The sequence below is a fragment of the Crassostrea angulata genome, chromosome 7, assembly GCF_025612915.1.
Source record: "Crassostrea angulata isolate pt1a10 chromosome 7, ASM2561291v2, whole genome shotgun sequence".
In the NCBI taxonomy this organism is placed as follows: domain Eukaryota; kingdom Metazoa; phylum Mollusca; class Bivalvia; order Ostreida; family Ostreidae; genus Magallana; species Magallana angulata.
Window position 1 is genome coordinate 9,784,267 of NC_069117.1, and position 27,897 is coordinate 9,812,163.

At 33.6% G+C, this 27,897-nt stretch overlaps 2 protein-coding genes across 10 annotated transcripts in view; one reads left to right on the top strand and one right to left on the bottom strand.

Moving 5' to 3' along the window:
* LOC128192259 (histone-lysine N-methyltransferase 2A-like) overlaps positions 1 to 3,340 on the bottom strand; it is a 28,550-nt gene extending 25,210 nt beyond the window's left edge. The window contains exons 1-5 of one of the 2 annotated variants that reach the window (XM_052864811.1): positions 3,147 to 3,340; positions 2,356 to 2,458; positions 2,031 to 2,159; positions 870 to 1,589; positions 118 to 693 (exon numbers count right to left, since the gene is read on the bottom strand). In XM_052864811.1, the coding sequence (XP_052720771.1) occupies positions 118 to 693; positions 870 to 1,589; positions 2,031 to 2,159; positions 2,356 to 2,458; positions 3,147 to 3,314 (1,696 nt within the window). In that variant the 5' untranslated portion in view covers positions 3,315 to 3,340. The remainder of the gene's footprint in view (positions 1 to 117; positions 694 to 869; positions 1,590 to 2,030; positions 2,160 to 2,355; positions 2,459 to 3,146) is intronic. The other variant, XM_052864812.1, reaches the window with a different exon arrangement.
* A 2,925-nt stretch (positions 3,341 to 6,265) lies between these two features.
* Positions 6,266 to 27,308, top strand: LOC128192988 (dixin-like). Of its 8 annotated transcripts, none has more exons than XM_052866135.1 (18): positions 6,266 to 7,081; positions 15,737 to 15,866; positions 17,987 to 18,112; positions 18,536 to 18,669; positions 19,023 to 19,120; positions 19,445 to 19,680; positions 20,208 to 20,350; positions 20,606 to 20,683; positions 20,969 to 21,073; positions 21,392 to 21,496; positions 21,692 to 21,745; positions 22,036 to 22,182; positions 22,509 to 22,610; positions 23,109 to 23,279; positions 23,497 to 23,590; positions 24,044 to 24,167; positions 24,474 to 24,517; positions 25,053 to 25,192. In XM_052866135.1, the coding sequence occupies exons 1-17, from the start codon at positions 6,722 to 6,724 to the stop codon at positions 24,505 to 24,507; spliced, it is 2,241 nt and encodes a 746-aa protein (XP_052722095.1). In that variant the 5' UTR covers positions 6,266 to 6,721; the 3' UTR covers positions 24,508 to 24,517; positions 25,053 to 25,192. The 8 variants fall into 8 exon arrangements, with proteins under 8 accessions (XP_052722095.1, XP_052722093.1, XP_052722092.1 ...); XM_052866138.1 differs by lacking the exons at positions 6,266 to 7,081; positions 24,474 to 24,517 and adding exons at positions 10,157 to 10,321; positions 13,820 to 13,888 and having other exon boundaries at positions 25,053 to 27,308; XM_052866137.1 differs by lacking the exons at positions 6,266 to 7,081; positions 24,474 to 24,517 and adding exons at positions 12,297 to 12,980; positions 13,820 to 13,888 and having other exon boundaries at positions 19,445 to 19,665; positions 23,497 to 23,581; positions 25,053 to 27,308.
* The last annotated feature ends 589 nt before the right edge of the window (positions 27,309 to 27,897 follow it).

Here is a 27,897-nt window from a genome sequence, read left to right on the forward strand (position 1 = left end):
TGCAAGTTTGTGAACAGTTTCAGTTTACTCATGAAAAACATTTCAAATATGATGCCAGTGAATTAAATTCATTCCACTATATATCATGCTCCATTTTACATTTCACCCATAACATACCCCCAATGGCCTGCTCCAACCTAACCCCTGAAGCAGAGGGGGCCGATTTATTTTTCTGACTTTCTTGTATTTTCTGTAATCTGGCCTCCATTTTTAACTCCTTTTTCAATGTCCTTGCTAAATCAGCTTTAGATCTATTTAATGCTGCTCTGTTTAGCTGAAATTTAGCTTTGCGCAAGATGTTGTGCCCCCTCATACGTTTCACCAGTGCCTCTCGCTCTAATTTCTCCAATCTTTCTCGTTCAGAAAGTGCTGTACATGTAAATGGTGCCACTCCAAATTTAGGTGGTGCCATTATAGGCAAAGAAGGTAATTTGGATGTTAAGGACACACTGAGTTTGGAAGGTGATAAAAACAACTTTCTTCCCTCTTGTAAGTAGTCCTGTTCGTTTAGTTTCACTTTTTCCTGTTCAATAATTTTACGCGCTTCTAATTTCTTCTCTAATGACCTCTCCTTGAACTTTTTAAATGAACTATCAGACATTTTCATTCGAACCTTCAAGCTTGGCTTTCTGGCTCGCTTCCCTTCCACGATCAGCGGCTGATCGTACAAAGGCGACTGGAATCCCCCGATTCCTTTATAAAACATGTACAAAAATATTTTCATCCACAACATTTAGTAGCATGCAAGAAGAAAGAAGGTCAAATGTTAGGAAAAAGTCAAATAACTATTTTTTTTAGAAGATAACAATAATGGAAACATTAGTACTGAATACAAACAACTATTTAACTGAGTAAAAAAGAAAACTTACCTGTTAAAGCTTCAAACTTTGGTTTAACAATTCCTGATGGTGACAAGCTAGACATTGGCAAAGATGGCAGTTTCTCTGTTTCAATCTGCAATTTGGTTGATGCATTTGCAAATAATCCCATCTCAGTTGGCAATTTTGATTCAGGTGCCAATGTTTTTGATTCTTCAGGTACCTTTACGGCAAGACGCTTTGCAAAAGCCTTGGCCGTGTTTTCACTGTCTTCCTCTATAAATCTCTTGTTTGGGATGATTACACGAGATGACCGTGAACTTTGAACCGGCAACACAAACTGTTTTTTAGCGGAGATCTTCCGCTTCGTTGTCTGTTCTGGGGACACCTTGTCTTTTTTACAGGTCTTTGCTCTCTGTAATAATTGCTTCGCCTTCCCTACTGCTGAGAATTTATCCTTCTCTTTTACTTTCTTTTTTCCTTTCTCTGAATCACAATGGTCCTCATTTTCATCAACTTCTAAAGACTGTTCCATATCATCTGTATCAAAGTTTTTGAATTTTGAAGGCCTTCCCCTGTTGTGAACAATTTTCCCCACCTTACCACGCACATCTAGTCGTATTGTAAACTTTTTATATGCTTTCTGTTTCAATGTCTCAGTTGATTTACTGTCTTTCCGTGACTTTTTCATTTCTTTTTGTACTTCACCTCTTGCAGATCCTGACTCCTTTGCTTTTTTGATTACATAAGATTTTGATGGTGTGGCAAGACCTGAAAAATTGATTTATATAAAAATAGATTTTCAAATAGTCAAAGTACAGGGTGTTACTTGATTGAACAAAGTTTTTATGTATTCATTACATGTGCAATTAACATCCCTTCAAAATATTCTGCAATTAACTTTTATTTCCTTCTATAGACATGGTTTGTCCACTGAACTTCCAACCCTATCATCACTAATAACTCATTTATCTGGTAAATCATTTTTAAAAATGATCTCTGTATCAAAATATATGTACTTATGAAAGTGTAAGATGGAATACCTTTTACTGAAATTTTCATCAATCAAAAATTCTAACAATAATTGAATTTTTTCCTCACTAAAATCAGATTTATAGATGAGCAATCATGGTATTGGTGTATCTATTGCTATCTAGTTGTTGTTGTAAACTCTCTTGTAAGAAAAATTAGGTCAAAAGGTATTACTCTTACCTTCATTAATCATCTCCTTGTATGACTTTCGGACAAGTGTTGACTTCCTATTCCGTGTGCATTCGGCGGATGGAAGGTTCTCCAAACTTTCTCTAGTTCTGGATAGTCTTGTACCAGACTTTGGTGAAACTAAATAAAAAACAATTCCTCATGTAAATTAGGTCTAATAAGTATTTAAAAAAAACCATTATATCAAATGCAGTCCTGTTCATATTGCTTATCATTAGAATCTTATCCTGCCCCCAACCATGTAAATAGTGCTGAATATAAAAATTCATGGAACTTGCTATATTTATACTGAGTAGGTTGAAAGCTTTTGTCATACCTGGGGAGGTAATATCACTTTTTGCTTCTTCCGCCAACACCTTTTGTAATTTTTTTTCTGCTTGACGAACATCCTCTTTTGTAAATCCTTCAAATTCATCATCCTGTAAATATTATTAGTACAAAAGTTTTCATTGGTCTCAGAGAAAGATTTGAATAATTCTTTAAAGGGAGTTATTTGCATTATGCAAAAACCAGAAACTTTATTCAATTTATATGCAAATGTTTTCATGTGTCCAAGCACAGAGCACTGTCTTTTTATTAGATGGTGTATTTTACAACGAAAATATATTCAGTATTATGCTTGTAAGTTTTTTTTGTGTAAGTGATTTGACTGTATATCAATTCTTACATAAATGCATTTTACGTAAACAGTAGAGATTTTGTTTAAATTCATTTCAAAAATATGGTTAATATAGATTCTTCTATTGTTTTACAGTACATTGTAATGAAAATAACAAAATAATGTTCTATTAAAATGAAATGGACTCGCGAAAATATTATAGATAGCTGACATAACACGGTGCTGATTTGTGATGAAATATACAGGAAACATTTCATACAGATATAGGGTCCCTGTGATTCGCTACTATTTGTAGCAGATCTATGCCGTCTTACACCATTTTATTTGTTTTTCTAGATAAATCAAAGACTTAAAATTTTCAGAATCGGTCTATCAATGGGGATTAAGTTTATTTACGTGTGTTTAGATTAGAAAAATAAAGGACATCATCGAAGAAACGATCGATGGCGGCCATCTTGAGAGGACGCACTAAAAAAGTTGGGAATTACCTCGTCCGAATCACCAACAAGTTCTCTGAACGCACGCAATCCACGATGAATGTTTGCTACAAATAATGTCAAAGGATCGTTGGCATTTCTGGCCTCATCTGCTCCATAGCGCACACCCAGGCGATCAAATCTACATCCAGGACGGCCTGGAAAACGTAAACGCGCCATGTTGATTTCACATATAACGTTATAGGAGGCGCTTTTTATTCTATTATTAGATATAAACAAGAAATGCCCACCCTCTGGTACTGAGACTGGGTGAGAGCAGAATGTTTTAATTCGGGTATGATACACATTGATTTTTCAGGTTCATCTTTAATGTCTACTTAACAAATCACGAGGGCACCAAGATATTGATGTCATTTATTTTTATCTGTACAGGAAATAGAGGCACAATTTTACCCGCCAAATAAATAACGCGGGATTTTTCAATGTGAATGAATTTTCGAGTTGTATTATATCATGTATATATAAAGGTTTCAATAGTATAAATAACATGGCTATTCTGCTTATACAAAATAGCATAGTATAGCTCATTTCAAATACCCATTGTCAGGCATGGTAAAATTTTGATTGTAAAAGTCAGAGACTGCGATCGTAGATTATTGAAATCATGCAACAGGTAGTACAAAGGCAATTTAAGGTGTTGTGTCTTATCAAGTTGAGGAGAAAAGTACTTTGTAAAAGATAGATAATTCAAATACTGATAACTTACTTTAAAAATATATGCATTTACCTGCAACAATACAAATTTGAAGCACGTAGATGGCTTTTTAGATCAGCGTTTGATGTATTAAAATTCTAATATTATTATTTATCCCGTTGTTTATTTTTTCTTAAAATAATTAATTTTTGCTTTTCAAACACTGACGATCTATTTTATTTCTGGACAAATAAATAATATTAGTGAAAAGTTGTATTTTAAACAGTGTAAACTCTTTGTGTTTTCCCAGAGCTTGAAGTTAAGAATAATTTTGATATTATAAAACTATAGAAACCTACAGATTTTTTTTATCTGAAGTATTATATTGGTATATTGCGCAATGGTGAACTGCAAAAATAAGTTACTCTAATAAAATGCAAAATTAAGTTACTCTGAACTTGTGCCAAATCCCATTGTAATCATATTACAATAAAATGAGTTTAAGGTGGTATATGAGTCACCTCAATGTTGTGAGTGGCGAAAAAAAAAATCAATTTTAATTTTTAAAACGTATTTTTTGGTGAAATATTGTAAAATTTGAAAATTTTTAAACGGTGAAAGTATTCTAATTACATGTATAATGTAGTTTAATCCACATTGATATTGATAAATATCCCAAACAACCTTAAACCAAACCATCAAAAGCAAGCAAGTATATTTATTTTGAGCCTGTATCATTGGTTTAAACAACTTCGTTCCATGTATTGTTGAAGAATGTAATTACCCTAGAAAATTGTGTGCACTAGCTCTTTTTTTTATTCACCCAGGCTGATATAATTCTTTAATTCTCTTTTTCTTTTCTCTTTTTTCATTACGTTTAAATCGTCATTGACAAAAAAAATCCAAAGAATAGAAAATTAATTAGACAACATATGTAATTTTGTTGTGTAAAAAAAAAATTCTACGTATTTTGTAGAGACAAACGAAGAGAGAATGTTACTTGTAAGAGGGAGATTTTTTAAAATATTTAAATAAAGAGCTCTCTATTAATTAAGATATATTCAGGTATCCGGCCTGAACCAGCACCAGATTTTAAGGCAACGAAGACTTGGGAGGTAGGGGGAGACGGATCTGTTAAGCAAGGATAAAAATTTAAGTGCTTACTTTAAGTTAAAAAAGAACAACTTTCAACTACACTCCAGGACAAATATTGAACCCGTTCTTAGTGATAATAAATAATATGCGCCATTAAACCATGCAAAGGCTGTACTTTTCACAATAATTTATTGTAAATGACTCACCAAACAATTAAACTGATACCTTACAGCTTTTTATAAAGTCACAAAATTTATCGTTGTTTTATTAATTTTATATGAAAACGCAGGGGTCCATCATATATAGAAATTACAGCCAATTTTGAAAACGGATTTTGTGGGGGGTTTTTTAATTCAATATACTGTATATAGGGTATCATTTTTGTTCAACCTCCCAGACTGTCTAGTTGCAAAAATGTAATTCCTGTTCTCTTTGAGGCTAAACTCAAAACCTCTAAAAAAAAAATACATGTACAAAGTAAACTGAAACCTTTGCAAATGCACTCTTGCTCTCTAAACAACAAGATTAATTTCGACTGCTCTGTTAATATTATTTTTCACGATGCGCTTATTAATTAGTATGTTAAAAAGCAACGTGTTACAGGTTCTAACTATAATTAAAAAAAAAAAAGATTATTTTTTATCATTTCATTGGTTTTTTTTCTCCTATTCATAGGTTTACTCCGGTTTTTTTTAAAGATGTATTTTTGTGTGCAGAGAAATTTCTTATGGTCAATTGCCACCCCCACCCTCTCCTAGACCCGCGCCTGTTCTGAACTTCATGAACGTTAACAACCATGCACACACAGATTTTACAAGGGGCTACCCTAATTAGATTTATATTCATGAAAATCTCAAGGAATACTAATTGTAATTTCACGTCTGTTAGGAGATTATCTTTGAAGTGGGGGTAATAATAGTCCTCTACCCTCCCTACAACCCTTCACCTGTCTCCCACAGGCCATGCCCCGGCCCGAACAACAGGAAGTCAAATCTATTTCATCCCATTAAGATTCAATTCATAGTGGTCACACGTGTGAATTGATTGCACGAGTTTTAAACATCTGGTGCTCTAAGTTATTTCTCATATATTAAAGTTATAACAGATTTTTTTTTCTTTTTCGTTCTTGGCATGTATCTTTTATTCCGCTGTTTAGCAATATTTTATGTTTTTGTGATATTGTAGCTTATGAACAAAGAAGGGGGTAGCGCCATAAATTATTAACGATAAATACCCATTTGTAAATTGATTAACACGTTCGGTTTGAAATGCGGCTTTCTCATTGGTGCATATAGCTGAGAAATCGACCGCTGGGGTCAATGGGAACCCATAATGAAGCGATCCAAAGCGATAGTTTTAGCGTGTGATTGAAAGTGTCAGCTTTCCTTTCATTTTGCTCACAGAGAAATGGGAAATCGTAATATGCCCCCCGGATTATTCTTGTTTATGGCACCAGGTCAGTGAGAGTGGCCGTCGGTCGAGTGGATACATTTTGATTGTTTTATGGGAGACCTTCGGTCAGTGCGCACATGTGTAAATAGTATACTTCGTGTTTATTCCTTACAGTCACTTTAAATAGGACAGTTTATTGCAAAAATGTCTTCTTTTCAGAGATTGTTGGTATAATTACATCAGTGATGTTTGTGTGTTCAGGGGATTATTAGACTTGTCAGTTACGCCGGCTTCTGGATTTTGATTTACTGTGAGGTTCTCTTGTACACACACTGGAGTAGATTTTTATCTAGAGAATTTAATGTGATGGTCATTCAAGAGGAATTATTCTAATCACCACCAAAGATACTGGATATCTTTGCCTATAACAGTGTGTCTTGATCCAATGGAGAGGATATCCGTCATGTCTTACGGAGAAAAACAAATGGGATCACCGCTATGTCCAAACAATCCGGACTTTCGCCGGGGTGACGGCAGTTATAACAATCTGTTACAGAGGAGTCCGAAACCTCTCAACTCCAGTTTGGAATCTCGGCTGTCTCCACGTGTTAAAGTCGGCGTGGAATTATCTATTCTTAAATCAAACTCCCCCATGGCGAGGGATAACAAAATGATCACAGGGGGTCATTACAGAGGGGGTTCCGATCTCTCTTCTACCCACGGGCCTCTTCCATCCACCCCTTCAATCACAGACACAGAATCGGACTCCAATGGAATGTCTAATTCAAATTACGATCAAAGGAAGGTTAGTATCTAAATTGTTTTGTTTTTTGATTGTGGAAATTTGTGTGTGATGGGGAGGGGGGGGGGGGGGGCGCATGGATTGTTTTATCTTGCACTTCATGGACACTAATCAAATACCCGTTATAGTCTCAATTCATACAAAATACGTTTATTAATTATCGATTTGGGGGTAATGACTACAAGATGACAAAGCTTGAGAAAATACAGTCTAGGTAAGGAATTTTGGCAACAATGCCTTGAGAAAAATTCCTCTCTTTTTCAATATGACTTAATACACATCGATTAATCCGATATTCGTTTGTGAGAATGTAAGCCATGTTTCAATTGTTTGTGGAAATCTTATTAGCTTTACGCATTATTGCATTAGATTTTTTGTGGTAATTAAATAATAAGATTAAAAAATGAGTAACATTGATTTGAGTTCAAAGTCATATATAAATTTTTGTTAAGGTGTTGAAAATTGAGAAACGTTAGGCGTGGTATTGTCACAAGTTTTAGACAAATTCTTTAAATCCCATATCCGCTGTTAAAAAATATTTTGAAGAGAATAGAATCGTTGGATAACGAAAAGGAGATCACCGAAAGATGATATGAAAGATCCTTTGTTTTGTGAACTGAAAAAATTGTATGGTCCGTTTGAAATAACTAAACACAAATAAAAAACCGAACTTATAAACTTAAAACCAAGTAAACACACACGCCACATTGTTTAAAATGCTCTGTCCATGAAAAGAAACTCGGTAAATATTTAAATACTAAGTTACTCTTTACAAGACTTAAGCTTTAAGTAAATACAACACTGAATTTTTGATATTAATCAAACTGTGTGTTTTTGCCATTTGATACTGTGTTTGAGCAACACACGGGTCTAAAAGGCGCCGAATATTATCGTTAACACCCTGGGTTTTTCTTTTATATTCTTTTTTTTTTTTTAAGTTTATTGAAGTTACCGAGGGCATTTTTTGATAATCAATATATTTTACTCATTGTGGGATTACGCACATGTAATTTCACCGAAGTATAGTATTTTTGGACTAGTGTGAAATACACGTTTGTTTGTGAGAAGGAACACCTGTTTGTTGCATTTTTCGTACCTGTAAAATTAACGCGCTCTCCGTATGGCCGCTATTTTTTTATAACCTCATTAGCAGACACATGTGTGTTGGGGGCAACGCAAAGACATCATTTCACATCGATCGATCAATGTTTAATTGCGTTCTGTCGTCACCAGATAAGACAGAGTCTGCACCTGAAAGGCGAAGAAGTGTCTGTTATTGTTAAAGGTCGTGCAATCCTTCAATTCTCTGCCTCTGAGCAGCGTCTCTGATCCATCGTGACAATGGCATAAAACTTGGCTACAATAGCTGGATATCGGTCTCTGTTGTAACAGAGTACTTCAGCTCGTGGGAATCTCGATATTTTTTTTTGTTTAAGAATGCCCGTTTGAATCTTACCTGGACTGCATAACTTGATATGAATGTATCGATTTCCTGACACCTTTTCCCCCATCAATAATTGAATAAAGATGTCAATTAAAAGAGAATCGCAAGAATAATACCGAGAAAGATCAATAGATAGAGTGTATTGTCATGATTCGTGATTTAAATAATCCTTGAATCAAATGATGTAGTTTTATTGTTTAACTGTATACTATTACTACCAGGTGAGTTTAATTGTCATAAAATTTGGACGAAATCTCGACCATATGCTGGAAGATATGAAGACTTTGGTTTAGTTCATATTATGACTTGTTTAGAAACATGCCATCTCAACACTACGTTGATATTTATGAGTTTGTAGCAGCTTATGAATCCTGCACACGTGTTTCTCATCATCACTGACCGCGGGGTTACGCTGACCGTACGGAGAGAGAGAGAGAGAGAGAGGGGGGGGGGGATTAAATGCGACAGATGATGAGATTCCCAGATACACTTAAACTTAACTATAACCTGTGTATTTACACCAACGCCTTTGTATGTTTAGAAACAACACTGCAAATAAGTTCTAATAAGATATGATCGTAAACACTGATGCATGGTGGAAACTGAGAGACCGATAGCGTTGATAATCCAATAGTAAATGTCCATGCTGAGCAATATGAGCATTATGTGTTGGATCAACACTCAAGATCTGTAGCAAAATGGCTTGCATTTGTTTTCAGGCAAAATTGATTTGATACGTGCAACAGATTACAATAAATAAATGCTTGACCACGAGGAGTCTAATAGAAAGAAAACAATTTATCGGAGTAAAGGGACATTATACATGATTTACGTTGAATTTTCTACTATGTTCATCACTGATGTCGTAATTTTAATCAATCGTAAATTGTATGCATGAACTTGATGCGTTAATGTCCTGAAAATTTATATAAATACAACATCAAAGTGTTTCAGTATGTCACAAATGATGGGATAATTTGTAATTCATTTTCTTAGTTTCTACCTTTAAATACGGAGAAATTCTTCTAATTAGGCCGATAAAAAGTTATTAAAAAACTATAATCAGGTATGTGAAAAAGTAAATTAAAGCTACGTGTACATATGTGCAAAAAAACTCAGATTTCAGTTGTGATGCTTAAAAAGTTTATGCTTGATAAGGATGTCCGATGATATGCCTTTTAAAAAAAAAATATTATCTTTAAATTGGGGTATAAAAAATAGAATTACATGTAATTGATGCCTATAAGTTAATATATAACCATTGCGTGAAAACCTGTATAAATTAATTTTCTTCCATGAATAACCACCAACAAACATTATTTTAGAATATATAAAACTTTTTTTAGCAGTAATAAGACGAATATTGATGATTAGATAAAGTACTTTATTCGTTATCATGGTTATTGTGAAAACTATTATTAATTTCAAATTTCGCGGTAAACTAAATAATAACACCTCCCTTAGAGTCCCTACTTTCAATATGAACCGGAAGTAAACAGAATAGTCTCAAATTTTATCACAAATCATTTTATCCACTGAATACTTTCCATTATGACGCTAGTATTTAGTTTTATACACAAATTTAATCAGTCGATGAAGATCATCATTTATGAATATCTGATGACAGACTAGATCGAGCTTTAAGATATTTATTTGAGATTGCTGGCAACCCGCCATTTTGAATAAAAATCAACAAACTTCTTCAAGCGTGCACATCAACATGGGAATGTCAATCTGTCAGCTTTCATATAAAATGGATACAAAGCTGAAATAAGTAAAAACCAGATGAAATAATGGAGGTAATTTGATTTTTAACGATAGGTGCTTTAAATATATAATTTTTCAAGCTCTAATCAGACAAATCTGAATCATAGTCAAAATTTGATTAAGGTAGAGAACAGTGACATTGTTTATATGTTTGCTACACTACTTATATACTTGTCCATATTCACTGAAGTATAGTTTGAGGATAAGCTTCATGCATGTTGTGCATTTTTTTAAAAATAAAATCAATCAATTATCTTCAAATTTGTAGTGAACATGATGAAAATACAAGAATTTGTTTTTCCAAAATATAAATCAAGCGTTTTATTTTTTTACCTGAGTATTATCAGCAAAAATGTACATGTCTGTCATAAAAGTTAAATTGAAATCGATGTAAGGGTGGAAATCCAAGATTTCTTCATTGATATGTCACGATCCCTTTTAAACTGGAGAAAGTCACAAGAATGAGAAATTATGATTTCTTTTGGAGATTTAAATTTTAAAATGGTTAGAAATTGACACATTTTTTTTAACCAGATGCCTTTGGGACACTAGCACAAATTTATGTGTGACGGAAATATGCATTTTTAACATGTACAGAGCTCCCAGCTCGTCCATCCAAATTTTTTCAGACAGAGGGTACAGATCTGCAGCTAGGGTATTTATAGAAAAATAATTAAGTAAAATGTGAAGTAAGAATACATGTAATTTGGGAGTAAATATAGAAACTTTTTAATTAAGCCGCATAATAAAATGTATCCTTCAAGATTGAATGAACTTTGACTAACATTAAATCACAGCATCAATGAGCTAGAACTTTCAACCAAAAAATGTCAGTTTCAATTTTCTTGCGTAAAATATTAATAATTTCCTCTACTTTTGATTAGTTACCCCCCCCCCCCCCCCATCCCCCCAATAATTTCGTTCAGTTTACCAACAAATTTTTGAGGCTGGAATTAGTGCAGTTTGCATCTATATAGATATCTATGGATTAACTGTCCTTTATATTTGGTTCATTTTTATTAGCATTTATTAAAACAAGGGCTTCCAATAACTATGAAGTGAGGAGGTAAAATACTCATTTAAAAATTGCCCATACTGTATTTAAAGCCTTGTAAATACGGTGGGGTGTAAATTGAATGAAAGTTTATTAAGTATAGGTCTTTATAAATAATATGACTTGAATTTGAAGTGTGTATTTTGAATTAGAATTTTATTTTGCAAAATGGCAGCCAGATTAATATTTAGTTTTTCCTAATAAGTCAGATGGCTATAAATGATACACAGCATTTTTATTGTGAAAAATGTTTAATTTAATTATAAGCACAAAATTGTAGTACATTTATATTCAAGGAAGTTCAAGAGTTTGTTAGATAAAATAAAAAATATGGATGCACATTTTCAATGTCATACACAAAATGTGACAAGAATTATAAGATGACACTTGACATTCTAGACAGCTAGTGGCATTATTGAGGGAGGGACACATTTAGTGTGAGATTACGATTCCATGTTGTTAACAATGAGCACAGGCTTGATTAAGTGCATACTAGGTGTAGTAGGTCTTCCGTATTTCACACATGGCTTAAGTGGATCTGGTCATCACTTACGCTACACTTCAGAACAATGTCATTTTATTGTGTAATTATGTATGAATCTTGTATACATGCAATATGACATTGGATGTTTATGGTACTATAATGCACTAATACACTTCAAGTTGTATTTCGGGCCCTAGACTTTTGCATTGCATAATCTAGATTTCAGGGAGAAATGTTAATGGCTTATTTTTTCTTGGATACAGATTTGTTGTACTAGTATTGCTTGTTTTGTTTTTTTAGTATCGGTGTATGTATGTTGAGTGTTTGTATGTTGACTATTTGTATGTTAAAAAAAAACCTCAAAATGTATCACATCATTGAATATATACATATTAATATGGGTTTAGTTATTGTACATCTTTCAAGAAGTGCATATACATATACAAATATTTGTATATTGTTTTGCGGGCAAAAATATTTGAAAATTTCTTAGAATTGAAACTTGTTGAAATGCACAATAATTTAAAACAAGTATGTATCTGTCAGTTTTACCACAGATTGACGTGACAGGGGAAGGGATCCCTCATCATTGCACTAGATACAGTTGGTCTAGTGAGTTCCAAATAACTGTTGATAGAGCAATAGACAGAAATTGTCCCCAATTAGGTGTTAAATGAGTAACAAAGGACATTCAGCTGCAGACTTTGCTATATGCATGTAATAATGTTAGATATGGATCGTGATTGATCTCCACAGGACTGGGACCTGATTTGATGTGCAATTACCAACTGATAGAGATAGGTATTAATAGTCATTGCACAAAGGAATACAATACTCATCCACAGTTAATGGTCTGGTGATAACAAAAGAAATCATTTTATGCATGTGATGGGATATCCTGTATCATGAATATTGGATTGGGGGTCTCTGTTCATGTCAGACAGACTTTCAAATTGGGCTGCTTCAATATTAAAGGGTCAGTTTTGGCCAGTTAGTGTGACTGGAAATAGCAAATCCAAGTACCATTTGTTTCCTGTGGGTTTTTATAAGCATGATGTGGAGCGACAGCATAAACACCACTCTCTTGGCTTTTCCTGAAGAGGCAACTTCCTGGAAGGAAGAGAGTGGTTGGGAGGAGATGGGCCTCTGGCTGGTATAGACTTTTGTTCATGTGTGAATTCTTTGTTCAAATTTATTATGTGTAGATTTCCACTGTGGATTTGGATTTTTACGTTTTGATTAAGATTTAGGATGCTAAAACTTATAAATTTTAAGTTTTTCATACTATTTAAATTTAAAATTCATAACAAACCAGTGTTTTTGTGAGCGATTTTAGTGTTTGGATAAGTCTTCTAGGCCAAAAGAATAAGTGTAATGATAGGGATTTGCTAAGTTAATTCAATGGAATTTTACCCAGTTAAAATATTGACATTATTATCCAAAGCATATTAACATAAGAGCAGACAACTGGTGATGGTGTAAGTTCTGTGCACTAAGTACCTGGGTCATGTATATTAGGAGGAATTCTGGCCATTTAAATTCAATTCAGTGAAATTTTATGGACCCAATTGAGGGATAGACAAGAAATTTGATGTTGAAGTGACAAATTTGGATTTCAATTTCAAAAGATTTTTATGAGCGTGCCTGAAAAAGTGTTATTTAAACTCAGGGTTCCTTTGCTACAAGAATTTACATGCCTGTGTGAAAGTATTGTTTTTTGTGATATCAGAATTTCAGTTGGCAGTCAGGCATTTAGATGTATGTGTTTCAATTCAGGAATATATATTATCCTATTTCCCAACGTCATATAAAAGAAAAAAGAAAACAAGTGACTGTGAAATTGAATTTCTTCCCTCTTTTCTGTGATAAGCAGATGCAAGCACATGCACAATTCATGCTTGTTTGTGATGGCTCTCAATGTCACATTGGAATTGTAATGACTGTCCTGTGAACCAATGATTCTGTTCTGATATTGGACTTTGTTTTTACAAGATGTCGGAATCTAGTTCTCCCTCCAAAACCCCGGAGGATGAGGGGTCTAAATCATGGGAGGAGTGGCAAGTAAGTCTCCAGCCCTACATGTATATCCTGGTTGTGTCTTTCTGTCTGACTCATCTTTTGGTTTCTGATAGATATCCTGTTTGTCTACTCCTTTACTGCTTTTTTGCATGGAGAACTTTTCTGTTTGAGTACACCCCTTTTATTTTCTATATGGAAGAATCAAAATCTTTCATTTGTGATGTCATTAAGTTTCAATATTTTGTAGTGTAATATTGTGGCAGCCTGTTTTGGTTTTTCATACTCATGATATGCATGTAAGATGCAAACAAGTATGTTCCAGTACATGCAGATTAAAAGATATGTGTACAGATAATGCTGTATGTATGTGAATGGTATGATGTAGCATCCCTGTGTATATTTATCGACCCAGACAACATGAATCCACTGACTCAACAAGTGATCAATACACAAATTCAGCATGGCTTGGTCTTGTAGTCCGACAGATTGTCAGATTTCACATTCAGTAAAATACAGACACATGTACGAGCAAGACTGTTAATTATTTAATGCCATGAGTAATTATTTCAAGTTCAAAAACAGAGAGTACCGGTACTGATACTGGTTTTAGCATCATTCAGTGTAAAAAAAAAAATGAAATGAATATACAAAGAAACTTCTGTTGTTGACATGCTTATTATGTGGGTTCAAAACATCCCCAGACCTGTCCAAATATACTAATAGACCTTTATTCTGTTTCAATTGACACATTGTTGTCTGTGTGCAACGTTCCTTTGAGGTAAATGTCTCGCAAACACACCAAAATAATAACAGTGTAGGGCTATTATGCATTCAAGAATAGGGGAACCTCTTTGTGTGCATTATGAATCATATCAAATTATTTGTTTTCTGTGTATTTACAAAGCCAATATTGTGGTGATATTATTGCCGTCAGAATTCAATCCACCATTTTACAATGGAATGCTTTATGGAAAAACTGGTTATCAGCTAAGCAAACAAAATCGGTGGAATAAAAAAGTCTTCGCGTCCTTATCGTAACCATTGATCAAGACATATATAGGTCTTTCTTTCACTTGATTTAAGTTTTTCTACTCTGGTAAATAGTATAAATTGAAAACTAAAGAGAATTTGTAAGAACTCCATGATGAATTGGTAAGTGAAGTTAAATGGTAAAAACGGTGCTTCTGAATATGAGCAGTTATTGTGTCATATATCTGACAAAAGCAGAGAGCTGTTGAGGATTTAACAAGATTATACCTGGGCTTTTAACTGTTTGATTTACTACAACTCCAACAGTGTATTCGTTACCGAGAGATGAAAGCAGGTGGAGAAACTATGTAAGATAGCCCCCATTTCTCACTGTCCTCAACAATCATTTGTGAAGCATTTGCATGTGTGGCAGAAAATGAAAGGTAGAACGCTGAGCATGACATCAACTTTCCTTTTCACTGCATGTCAGTCACTTTATACTATAGATCATTTTCTTTATAATATAATGGACTATTTATCTGTTAGGTACTGAAGATTTAGGAAATTCTATAAACATGGTCAACAGTCGAGTGCAGAAAATGTGGAATATTGTTATAAAACTATCATCTTATTGTCTTTATGACCTTAAGCATTCATTATTTAGCACCAATACATGTAAAATCAAAATCATGTACAGTGTAACAGTATATTTTCAATATGCAAACAGTAAATATTAATTTATACAGATTGCAAATATATTGAGTCAGGATAGATCAAATACAGAATAAAAAATTCATGGTCTGTACATGTCAGCAGTTTCAAACATTTGAACAAATGAACAGAATTAAACAAATTATATGAATCATTTTATTAATCATTACAAACAACTGTTATTTAATATCAATAATTTTTCTTTTATAGAACCAGCTGCATGCTTATGTAGCATGGGTAAACTCACAGTTAAAGAAGAAGCCGGGAGTGAGGCAGATCGAGGACCTCCGTAATGACATGAGGGATGGGGTGGCCATAGCAGAGCTCATTGAGATTGTTTGTAAGTATTGTAGCCATAGTATAGCTCTATTTGAGATATGGGGTAGCCATTTAAGAGCTCAGTGAGACTGTGTGTAAGCTATGTAGCCACAACAGAGCTCATTGAGATTGTAAGTATTGTAGCCATAGTATAGCTCTATTTGAGATATGGGATAGCCATTTAAGAGCTCAGTGAGACTGTGTGTAAGCTATGTAGTCATAACAGAGCTCATTGAGATTGTAAGTACTATAGCCATAGCAGAATTCATTCATAGATTGTAAGTAGTGATTAGCCATAGTAGACCTCATTGACTCGAGTTTGAGAGGTATGAATACTAAGATGGCAGAATTTACTGAGATTACTTTATTATGTAGTCATAAATACATTTAAGAATCAGCTTTTGAGTTTTTTTAAGCATTTCTCATTTACTGATTATAGTCAACTTTCATGATGAACTAACAAAGTATGATAATAAATATTGACAATCAATAGGCCAAAGAGATGATTAATGATCATTGATATAGAAGTGCTGCAGAAAACAACAGTTTAACTACCAGTGCTACATGTACTGGTTTACGATAAAAAGTCCAGGTTTTTATTGCAAAGACAAGATTTTATGAATGAATCTAAGACTGGATTGTAAACTTTTTCTAAATGTAGACTAATTGTATACAAAGTCCAAATCAGTGTTAGAGTGCCTTTGTAACAAATATTTACAGTAAATATTTAAATAGAAACCACTAAAAATGTTTGCTGTTGACACACACGTGTAAATATGTAAACAAGTTGGACAGACAGAAGGAGTGTTAACGTTGTAACATTTACACAATGCTGTATTCATGAAGATGTAGTGACATTTGACAGTATAATGAACCTATTTTAGTTACTTCTATTTAGTCACAAATTATGTTTGTTAACTGGAGTGCATGTCAGTACTGAAAGTGTTATAATAAGTAATGTATATGTACTGATAGTTGACCAGTAATTGATGTAAATGTTACTCTGATGAATTGTCTAGATTTCTGTTTTCTTGCACCCTTCTTTTTTTATTTGGGAAGGGGGGAGCAAGCAGTTTGTCATTATTTATTGATTTCATTTAATCTGTGCTGCTAAAATTATTTTTTAATAAAAGAAAAGGATATTGGATACTAGAAATTGAGTCAATAGCTTGTTATTGCATTATTTAAAAATCTATTGTTACATTATTTTCAGTCTAAGCATATTGATTAAATCTTACATTGAAACTAATATACCAGTACAAATTTTGCAGTGTGCTTTTTGCAGTTGGTCACATGGTTTTTCCTCTATTTAACTTATGAATCAGATTTTTTTTATAACAAAAGTTGACCTGATGAAAAGTAAACAAGCCATTTAGACAAAAACTTGACCCATACAACTACTGGTCTAATCAGATTTGATGGATTAATGGGATTAGTGTGATTGTTATTTGTTAAGCCCTATAACACAGATAAAACTTTTTGACTATACGTCTGAAAGTAAGCAAGGGCCTAACCAAAGGGGTTCTTAGCAGGTGTAGTATGTCTACTTGGCATTGATCTCTTTTATTTGTTCAATGAAAGCAAGAGATTTAATTATGTTGGACCAACCGCTTTGCTGACAGTAGGGAGTAGTCATTATTTCAATAGATAATTGGCAAGCAGATAAGAATCAATGTTAACTGAGGTAATAGAGATCAGATAGTGTGATTAAAGGGAAGTCTTTTGAATGAAGATCATTTTGTGAAACATTATACATGTATTTAGATATTTGGGATTTTTTTTTAATAGGAAATGAATTTGAGCAATTATAATAGGAAAATTAAGGGGAAAATTGATATTGAATCTATGTCAAAAGATTATTGGGGTACACTTAAACAGTCTCAATTTTATCAACCTTCAGGTTTTTATTATTTTGGTATTTGTTTTCTAAACTTGATATGATAAGAACAGTAGTGTAAATAACTGCAATGTAAGTTGTTAAACAGTTGAATGGTTTGCAAGTTAAAAAAGTTAGCCATTGAGTCGTCAGATTTTTAATTCCATGGTGAATGAGCTTGTCTTATTTTGTAGTAAATAATGCAACAAGTGTTGACGAACTTTTTTGCAATACCACTAATAATGGGTTGGACTATTTATTTCCAGCGGGTGAACATTTGGGTGGAATACACAGCTGTCCGTCCTCTACAGCAGAAATGAGAGAGAATGTGGACAGAGTGCTGCAGTACATGGCTGCCAACCGTATCCGCATGCATCACACAAACGCCAAAGGTACATGGAGAATTGATGAACAAGAACATTTGACTGTTAGACTCGATTACTGACCAATTGTTATTCATTCCAGTCAGATTTTCTCTACATACCAGTATCCAGTTGTTTGGTATTATATCTGGAGGGATGACTGATAGAGAAATTTTGCATTTGGCTTATAGACTGTTTATTATGAACTGAAATAAAGCAATCATAAACGGAATTCCCTACAGCTAAAATCATTTTCACTCTCAGAAAATTGGCCTTTAATGTTGAAATTAACCTCCTTTAGGGATGGGTGGAAAATTAAAGAGCAGCAAAAATTGCTAAATGAATTTCAGCGGGAATATTAATGTGATCAATAAAATCTACACTGGCATGAAATACTATCTGTTTCCTCAACAAAATCACAAGTTTTTACATCAAATTGAATATCATTTTCAGATATTGTGGAAGGCAAGTTAAAGAGCATTATGAGGCTGATTTTGGCTTTAGCTGCTCATTTCAAACCTCAGTGTGTCAAACATTCCACTCACCAAAGACGGCTGTCGGGATCTGCCATGACCGGTCTTGTTCAGGTACAGAGGTCAAAGCTGAAAGTGTGAGCAAAGGTTGCTGTGACTTTACACTTCATGACATCAGTAGTTAATATATGATAATATACATGAACATGTATTGGAGTAACTCCGAAGTGAAGTGATGATACGATACTTATAATTAACTTAAGATGCAGCTGTTGTTTGGGGGCCAATGGTATTTAAGTGGTTTCATTTTGGGATAAAACATTCAATACATGTATTATGATTGAATGAAATTACCACCAAAATGTCACAATGATTAAGGTAGCTGTAGACTGCAGACATTTGTTAGGACTGCAGTTAAGCATGAAGTATACTAGGGAATACTGTAATTAATACTGTATTGATTCCAGGGAGCTTCTGCAGCTTTGACGGAGGCTCGCAGAAATGCAGCAAAGGCCGGTAATAGCTTCAGACGCAACCGACCACCTACTAACTATGCTGATCGCAGGTGTGTTGTAAAGAGTGAAGAAAAAAATCTTATGTTGTTTAAAATAATACATGTGAAAGATATCAAAGCAAACACCAAATAATTTTCCTGATAGATAAATGTTGCAATGATAAACCAAAATCAGATACAGGGACAGGATATTTCCTTACTTGCCGTGTACATGCATGGCAGATGTTATAAAGGTATAACTGGTCTTAGCAAGAAATGTATTAAATCTATGGACTGGTTATCTTTTAAATAAAAGAAAAAAGTGTTCACAGGAAAACAAGAGAGTATTTACAGGAATATTCTACCAGTTTCACTAAGTTTATTTTTTTCCGTCAGGAAAACGTATCATGGCAGTAGTTCTGACCAGTTCAGTGATTCAGACCAGAGTTTTGGGGACCAGCAGAAGACCCTATTGGGTCGAGATGAGGGGGATGGAGCCAGTGCAGACAAGAGTCCCCTATCTAGTGCACGTATACCCAGCACCCTGACCCAGCATCCAGCGGCAAGGGGAATGTCATCCTCACTCTCCAAAAGTCATTCCTCAGACCAAATATCAGGTATTTGGCAAAGAGGTACATTGTTTTACAAGAATGTTGTTAGGAACATTTGGGCAATATCAAACAAAGTGTATTTATTTCTTTATTTTTGGAGAGTTCGTTCGGTTTTTTTTTGGTAAAGTAAACTGAGAGTTAATCACGGTTAAGCAATTTCTTTCTTTTAAATTGTAAGTGGACTTTAAAAATATCTTATTTGTTAACTATTATGCATGAGAAATTATTTCATTGGAAATAATACTGCTAAAAATAGAATGATATACCCAAATACAAAAATTCCAAAACCAGCTTTAGCTATTTAAATGTGTAACACTGTGACTTAATTACAACTAGACATTTTGTCCATAGAACACCCCCCCCCCCCCCCCCCCCCCAAGAAAATAAAGTTCTTAAATAATTTGAAAATTAAAACCTTTCAAAAATAGATTTTATGTTTACTGAAATATTTTATGATATAATTTATACTGAAATGTTTTATGATATAATTTATCCTATCTTCAATAATGAGCAAATTAAAAGTAAATGATATATATTATTGTTGATAGCAAAGGACAGTGGAACCGAGTTAGAGGATTCTGGGTCCAACTTAGTCGAGCGTTCTCATTTTGATGACTTGGTGACGGAGTACATTGATGTGTATGAGGATATGAAACATACCAAAGATGATTTACTGAAACTACAGGACCTGGTTAGTAGAATCTTGTCAGACTTTAAAGAAAACCATTTGATGAGAAGTTTGCTTGATTTTGTAGACTTTTCCTGATAATATGTCAGACAACCATTAAACCCTAAACTTTGATGATTCAAAAAAAGATGGATAGCATATTTGTCCCCAAGAAAGAAAATTAGACTACTAGCTATTAGTTTGTGCACATGTTTTGTGGATTAAGAGTGGAAAAGTAAAATGGGAAGACCAGCAATAGAGTTTGTTTGTTTTTGTTAGTTACTGTGTGGGGAACCACCAGACGGGGAGGAGGGAGACAAGTCTGTGTTGATGGGGTCTAGTCCAGAGGAGCAAATTGTAAGTAGATAAACATGTATCTACCTGTACAGTGTATGTGATAAAGGACTACAGGTATAACTATTGTAATAATGTAAATGTCTGTTCATTTTAACAACTATTTAAAAAAAAAGATTATAGTTTTATTCATGCATTATTGTTTTCATCTTTTACATGTATGTCAGTTTGAAATAGTTTTGACAATATTTTTATCATTGATTAAGGGTTCCTTCTCTCAGATTTTCAAGTAATTAGTATAGATTCCATAAGCGAATGTTTTTCTCTCATCAATGTTGACTTTTCCAGGCAATATTAAAGAGTCAGCTGTTACAGTCTACAATAATACAGAATGATTTACGAGAGGACCTGTCTCGGACGAAGAATGAGTGTATGCTACTACAGGGAAACAAGGTGAGGACTTTTGATACATTACAGTAAAACATGATTATAGCAAACACACTTATAATGAATGGACACGTAAAGCAAAATTATTTTCATTCCCCAAGGGTTTAGAATGTATTGTAAAGCTTATATAGCGAATTACGTTTATAACAAAGCAGAAAAACCCGTCCCTGTTACTTGGTTATAAGCATGTTTTACTTTATAGGAAAAACTCAGAGTTTGAGCTTCTTTGAATTTGTTATGCATGTATACTCCCTTTTAAAATTGTAGAAATATTAAGTTGCACTAGTGTAGCTCTGTTATTAACCTGTCTTTGTTTTTGTGTAGGGGGGAATACAGCAGAGGTTAACAGAACAAGATGAGACGATCAACCAACTGAAGCAAGAAATATTACGGAGAGATTTTGACAAGCAAAACTCAGAATTAGAAAAGGTAGAGATAATGAACATACAAAAACTTGTACTCTTGAAATAGAATATTTTAAGTGCTTGCTACCTGTATGTTGGTGTAAATGATATCTATCAAAGTGACATAGGGTTTCAAAAGGTTGATGGTTGTATTGTTGCAAGAAAGTTTTCAAACTTGTGTAGATACATTAATTACAAAATACCATTATCTATTTTACAGATTGAATTACGAAAGAATATGCAAGAAAGAGACAAATCAGTTTTAGATTTAAAGGTAAGAATATGGGTTGATAATATTCATTTTCAGAAGTCTTGATCGAATTGCATTACATAGTGAAATAAATCTTCTGAAAAATCTGATTAGTTAAATGAAAAGGGAAATAAGAGAAATTGGTATGTACATGTAGGTATGCTAATTTAGAAACATATTTCAAAAGCATTCACCAAATGTTTTTTGTGTTGAAATGCACTTAAATTTTTATTAGTTCAAAGAAGACATACAGTAAACCAGTCTTCTATATACTGGGATATTCCAGTAATTGGTTGTATGTAAATGTTGTACAGAAAGAGATGGCCAGAAGAGACCAGCGGATAGACCAGCTCCAGAATGAGCTACAGATGCAGATCCAGGAGAAAGAGTCCATTACCAGGGCCCTGAAACAGCAGATCTCCGAGCTACACGACCGGCTGAGGGTTGTAGGGGAACATGGGGTGAGAGACACTCGGCTTCCTTTGTGATCAGTTGTCTTATACTTGTACCATTCAATGAAAAATAGATACATGTAGCTCAAATTTCAAACCTTTGCAGTAAAGAGTTACTTCTTTAAACAATACATGTATATTCAAATGTAATACATGTACCTTTGCAGAGAATATATAAAGTTCAATTTTTGTAAAGAATTGGAAATATAAGATTAAAAAATTAGACTCTTGTGATAAATGATCCATGTAAATGAACATGCACATGTTGTAATAGTGATAACCATTATTTGCAAATTGTGAAAGAGGTTGCTAGATGGTGTAACATTGTTTTACAGGCCACTTTAAAGGCCAGAGTTGCAGTGCAAGACAAAAGAATGGCAAAGTTAGAAGGAAAGATTTTGTCATCTTCTGATCGGGATTCCTCCGTTTCCTCACAGGTAATCATCAGGAAGTCTCCATTTCTTTCACGGAGTTATCAGTAACTTTTAGGCAAAACAAATTAATCTGTTTTCATGGACCGAAAAATGTATATAATATAAATGAGAAAAATATGGTGCTTATTTTATTGTGAAAGTTATCTGAAGAAATATTACAATGAAAGGGGGCATTATTTTAATTTTATTTTTACAACTTCATTATTAAATTAGTTATTACCCCTTTGAATTTGTTAATAAAATTGATTAATTCAACAACCTTCATCTCCCAGTTTTTTTCTGCCCACTGAGGTTTGTCTGTGTAGTATTGTGTGTAGTGTCCTACAGTGAAAACACTGTACATATGCATGTTTGGAGAGTATGAGTCGGTGTTAACAAATATACTTGTATGTAAATACATGTACATGCAATTCTTTAAATTGACATCCCATAGAAGGCTCTTTTGTGAAAGTATAGTGATTAGGTGATTGACCTTTTTAACTGGTTATATTTTTTTTATAGGGCAGTGTAGATGATCTCCAGGTGGTGAAGGATTCACTAAGCAGTTTACGGGTGTGTTTTAAGGGAGGGGACCCACAACTCCACACGCTGGACACCCTGGAACACAGTGTCTCAGCTCTTCTAGAGAAAAACCAACAAAACAACAGTACATCAAGTAATGGAAGCCATCAGGTAAGTGTCCACTTCCGGTTAACTTAATGCTTGGAGTATATTGGAAGAAACTTGCTGTGTAATGTGTATAAAAAAGAGGAGAACTAATAAATACATGTATCACACATTGTTATGTGGACAAAATTGCAACTGATTTTGATCAATGTATTTAAAAAGCACCTTGTTTCCTTATGTATGATATAAGATCAGTGATTATTGCTCGATTTCATGATTGTAGAATTCCTACAGCAGCAATTCATCGCGGCGAATGAACTTTGACTGTACGGGTGATGTACGGAGATCCCCTATCACAGCCATACCAGGTAGTACAAGTGAGTGCATTAGTTTGCTGTGGTCTCTTACAATACTTAACATGGGTGGTTGATCACAAGAGGTGGACTGAACTGTTGTGTGGGGTGGATCCAAGGTATTTTTGTATCACACTTGACCCACTGAGAAATAATGGAGCCCTGTAACATGACTTGAATGCCTTTTTTGTGCAGTGTGTTACATATGTCCACTCACCAATTGTTATTAACTTGTGGTTTGGAATTGTGCATGCACTGCTGGTGGAAAATATCACAGGAGAAGTTTGAATTAATGATTAATTGATAAAACTCTTTAAAAGAAAAAACGAACTTCTTCCTCATTGTATAAACATACTTGAGAAGAAGTAACACTTGGGAGGAAAATAACTATAGAAATAAAGAATTTTTATTTTCTTTATTACTTTAAAATACAGTGTAGGCTAATTTTTCATTATATTTTGTTTTTATTTGCCAAAGGTTTCTCAGTCAATCAATTAGATGGACCACCTAATGGAAACATAGGAAAGGGCCAGAACTCCACCAAAGTGCTCTACTTCACGGACAAGACAGTCAATCCTTGCATGTGTACAATCCAGAAAAGGTTGGTATGAGTTCTTGTCACAAAAGTCAGCATTTTTTTGTTTAGCTTCACACCCAATGCCTCAACTTTGTCAAGTTGTGATATATAGATTCAGTACTAAATATTAGAGATGTGTGTTTACAATAACGATATCATTTGGTTGCACTAGACACATATTGATAATAATTATTTTCATAGAATGATCACTAATTTTCAAAAGAACAAAAACTGCTTTAGTTTTTGGCATATACACCTTACTCTAAGTATGTAGCTAGCTACTGATTTATTATAATACATGAGGTAGATTTTGAACCCTTTCTTTGCCAGGACACAAAACAATTCAAAAGAAAGCTCTGTGTGATGAGAGATTGGTAGGTATTGAACTCTAGATAACTAGGTAGAGTGCAAAATTTCCTAGCCAAACCCTTCTGTAACTTGTGCTGTGCTCTCGGTTTAGCCCATTGTGCTGTGCTCGGTCTAGCACCTTATAAATGGTGACAGGCTATTGTGTGCTCTGCTGTGAAAACCACTTTCATGTTGGCTTCAAAGTGAAAATCCCAGTTCCGTCATCTGCCTTTTGAATATAATCATGGGAAATTCCCTTTATATCAGCTCCATTTATATTATCTGTGTGAAACGGAGACCTGATTTTTATTATGATGAACCATTTTATTTTATTGAAATGTGCATTATATATCTAAAAGCAAAACTTTCTAGTCTAGAGTATCTATGAATTAATGGATTGATATTAGAGTCACTTGTACTCTAATTTGTTTGGGAGGAGTGTTTTGTTCTTGTACAATGACAAAAAACTCCAGGTGATACAATTAATCTCTAAAACAATAATTATATAATGATGTTGCTCCATTTAATGTCTTTGAAATGTTTTATTTCAATGTTTTTCAGACTAGGGGAAATAACTCTGAAAGACTTTAAACAAATCCATGATAAGAGTTCAGGAAACTACCGATATTCTTTCAAAGCTCTGGACCCGGAGTTTGGAACAGTGAAAGAGGAAGTGATGAATGACGATGACATTATTCCTGGTTGGGAAGGGAAAATTGTCGCATGGATTGAAGAAGACACCGGATAGCAGCCGAGTGAGAAGACAGATTCTATAATGGCTATCGTGTTCTTGTGATACCTCAGCTTTCTCGTCTATCCTGCCTATGTTTGTTGATCCTTAAACTTTGTTATGTTTTATTTGTGCTCTTTTACTGTTATCAAAGCAAGTCATGCTTTGAGATTTTGGGCTCAATGGGCAAAATATTTTGCTAATCATATTTGTTGTGAAGGTTATCAATGTCAAAGGTTTTTATATGAGACAAGTGCTTCCAGAAAAGAAGCATATAATTACATGAAAAGCATGTCTCATTATTGCAGAAAGTTATCTTGGGAAAGGAAGAGGGGAGGTTACATATTTTCATTCGTATTCAAAGAACTGTTTGCATTTTTTTTTTGTAATTTTTAAATTGAAACAAAATGTATAGCAAACGATCTGATGTCTCTGGATCTGAACAATGCATATTTGCATAAACATGTTTTCATTTGTCTCATTTTGATTGTATTTTTATTTTGTGATTGCTTTATTTTTGCAACAACCAGGAAATAGAAATGGTTTTATTTTTGAATACGATTGTTTATATTTTTTCTTTAATTACGATTTATATGATATATACAATTCAGAAAGTATTGTAAAGGATAGTTTGCAAAAAGAATGGCATCTTGAGAAATATATAATTTATAGTACTGTACTTTGGTTTAAACATGTTTGTAAGATAGACATTAAAATGTAAAGGGCAAAACATTATGATGTAAACAGACATGATATTTATTATTTTTTCGGGTATTGACATAATTATGTCTTTTTGTGCAATAATGATATTTTTTGGCATGTGACAAGGCAGACAGTGTTAACACTAATTCCGAGTTAAAATGTTGTCCATCCTCATCGTTTCTTGGAACTTTGTTTCTTGGTTCTAAGAAGTTTTCCTGTACATGACCGTGTGAAGTAGACAAAAGGCATAAGATTGGATAAAGTTTGATACCTTTATACATACTTTTGATTGTAAATTGTCTTATTATTTAATTTTCATTTAATTAAGGTGTCTCAAACAGTTAGTCCATTCTCTTTTTTGGTCTGTGATACTTAAGTCGTCAGCTGCTAATCATATTATTCAGACACTATTCGAATCATTGCAATGATTCACTCATACATAGCAAAAATGAAACCTACATGTATTGTACTTAGATTTAAAATGGCAGAAACAGCAGCAATTATCTGGATAGTCTTATTGATCAAATTTCATCGACAGTTAGATTTCAGTGTATTATTCACATTTTTTTATGAAATTTACGACAATTCATTTTTATCTGACAGTTTTTTTTCAAACATTCCCAAAATGGATTGCATTATAACAATACAGAAAACTTAAGGTATGGTTTGTTACTAAAAATGCTACTACCAAAATATCACTATACCAATACACGTACATATATACATTTAGGATTTTTTGCTAATATTTAGTACCTTAATATTTTGACTCTTGTTGCTTGTTTGTTATAAATTCATGTTTTCCAATCTAGTCCACAATTTTACAGTGAGAGTGTTTTACTTTGTCAGGGATCCGGACATTCCTTGTTAAATATGAAAACTGCATTCAGTTCAGTAACATTCCTTAATAACTGGCATTTACAGTGTATTTTTTGTGTAAGAACACTTGTTTTTGCTGTTACTCCCTTTTTCTACAACTAAATATCTGTTAGGAATCAAGTGATTTTTTTTTTCATTTACATGAAATCCTATTCCTTTTTTCTTTTCTTTTCTTTTTTTTTTTTTTTTTTTTTTGAGCTCTGTATTTTTCACTGTTCATAGATATTTGTCTCATTCCTCATCAGGGTGGCTTTTGAATTTTAGATGTCCACCCCAAAGAAAGAATGCTTTCTGAAGACATTTACATACATGAATGTTTACATTTATTCTGTGTGTGTTGTATAGTGATCATCAGTATTGCCTGGTCTACACAATTTTATGCAGACATCATTGCCTAAAGATTATATTATACTGCCTTACAATAAACAATTGAGCATGCAAGAACATGAGAAAGGTTCTTTTTCTGGTTATTTTTTTGCATTTGTGAATAAATGTGGAAGGAAGTTACAGATGAAATCTCTTCTTTTCTTTTTATTAAGGGTACACGAAATGTTCCTTAATTTTTTACATTTTTTCTTGATATTTTATTCCTTATTTATTTACATTTAGACCTGTCAATTCCCAAAAATTCAGGGTACATCACCAGGCTATTTTCGAAGCTGGAATATTTCAAATTTTCCTTAAAATAGCATGCAAAATGCATTGGAATGCTTATAAATAAAGCCATACTATACATTTTCAACTGAACACTTTATATCTAAATAAAAAAGAATCATATAACATAAAAACATGATTATAAAGTTACTAAATAGAAATCTTCACATTGGGGAGATAAGGAAAAAATGGAAGATAGGTCGCGTCTGACCTTAAATATAAGAGTATAATGATACACAATAACTGTTACTGTACATAGACCGGTACACAATGAATGTAACTGTACATAGACCAGTACACAATGAATGTAACTGTACGTAGACCAGTACACGATGAATGTAACTGTACGGAGACCAGTACACGATGAATGTAACTGTACGTAGACCAGTACACGATGAATGTAACTGTACGTAGACCAGTACACGATGAATGTAACTGTACGTA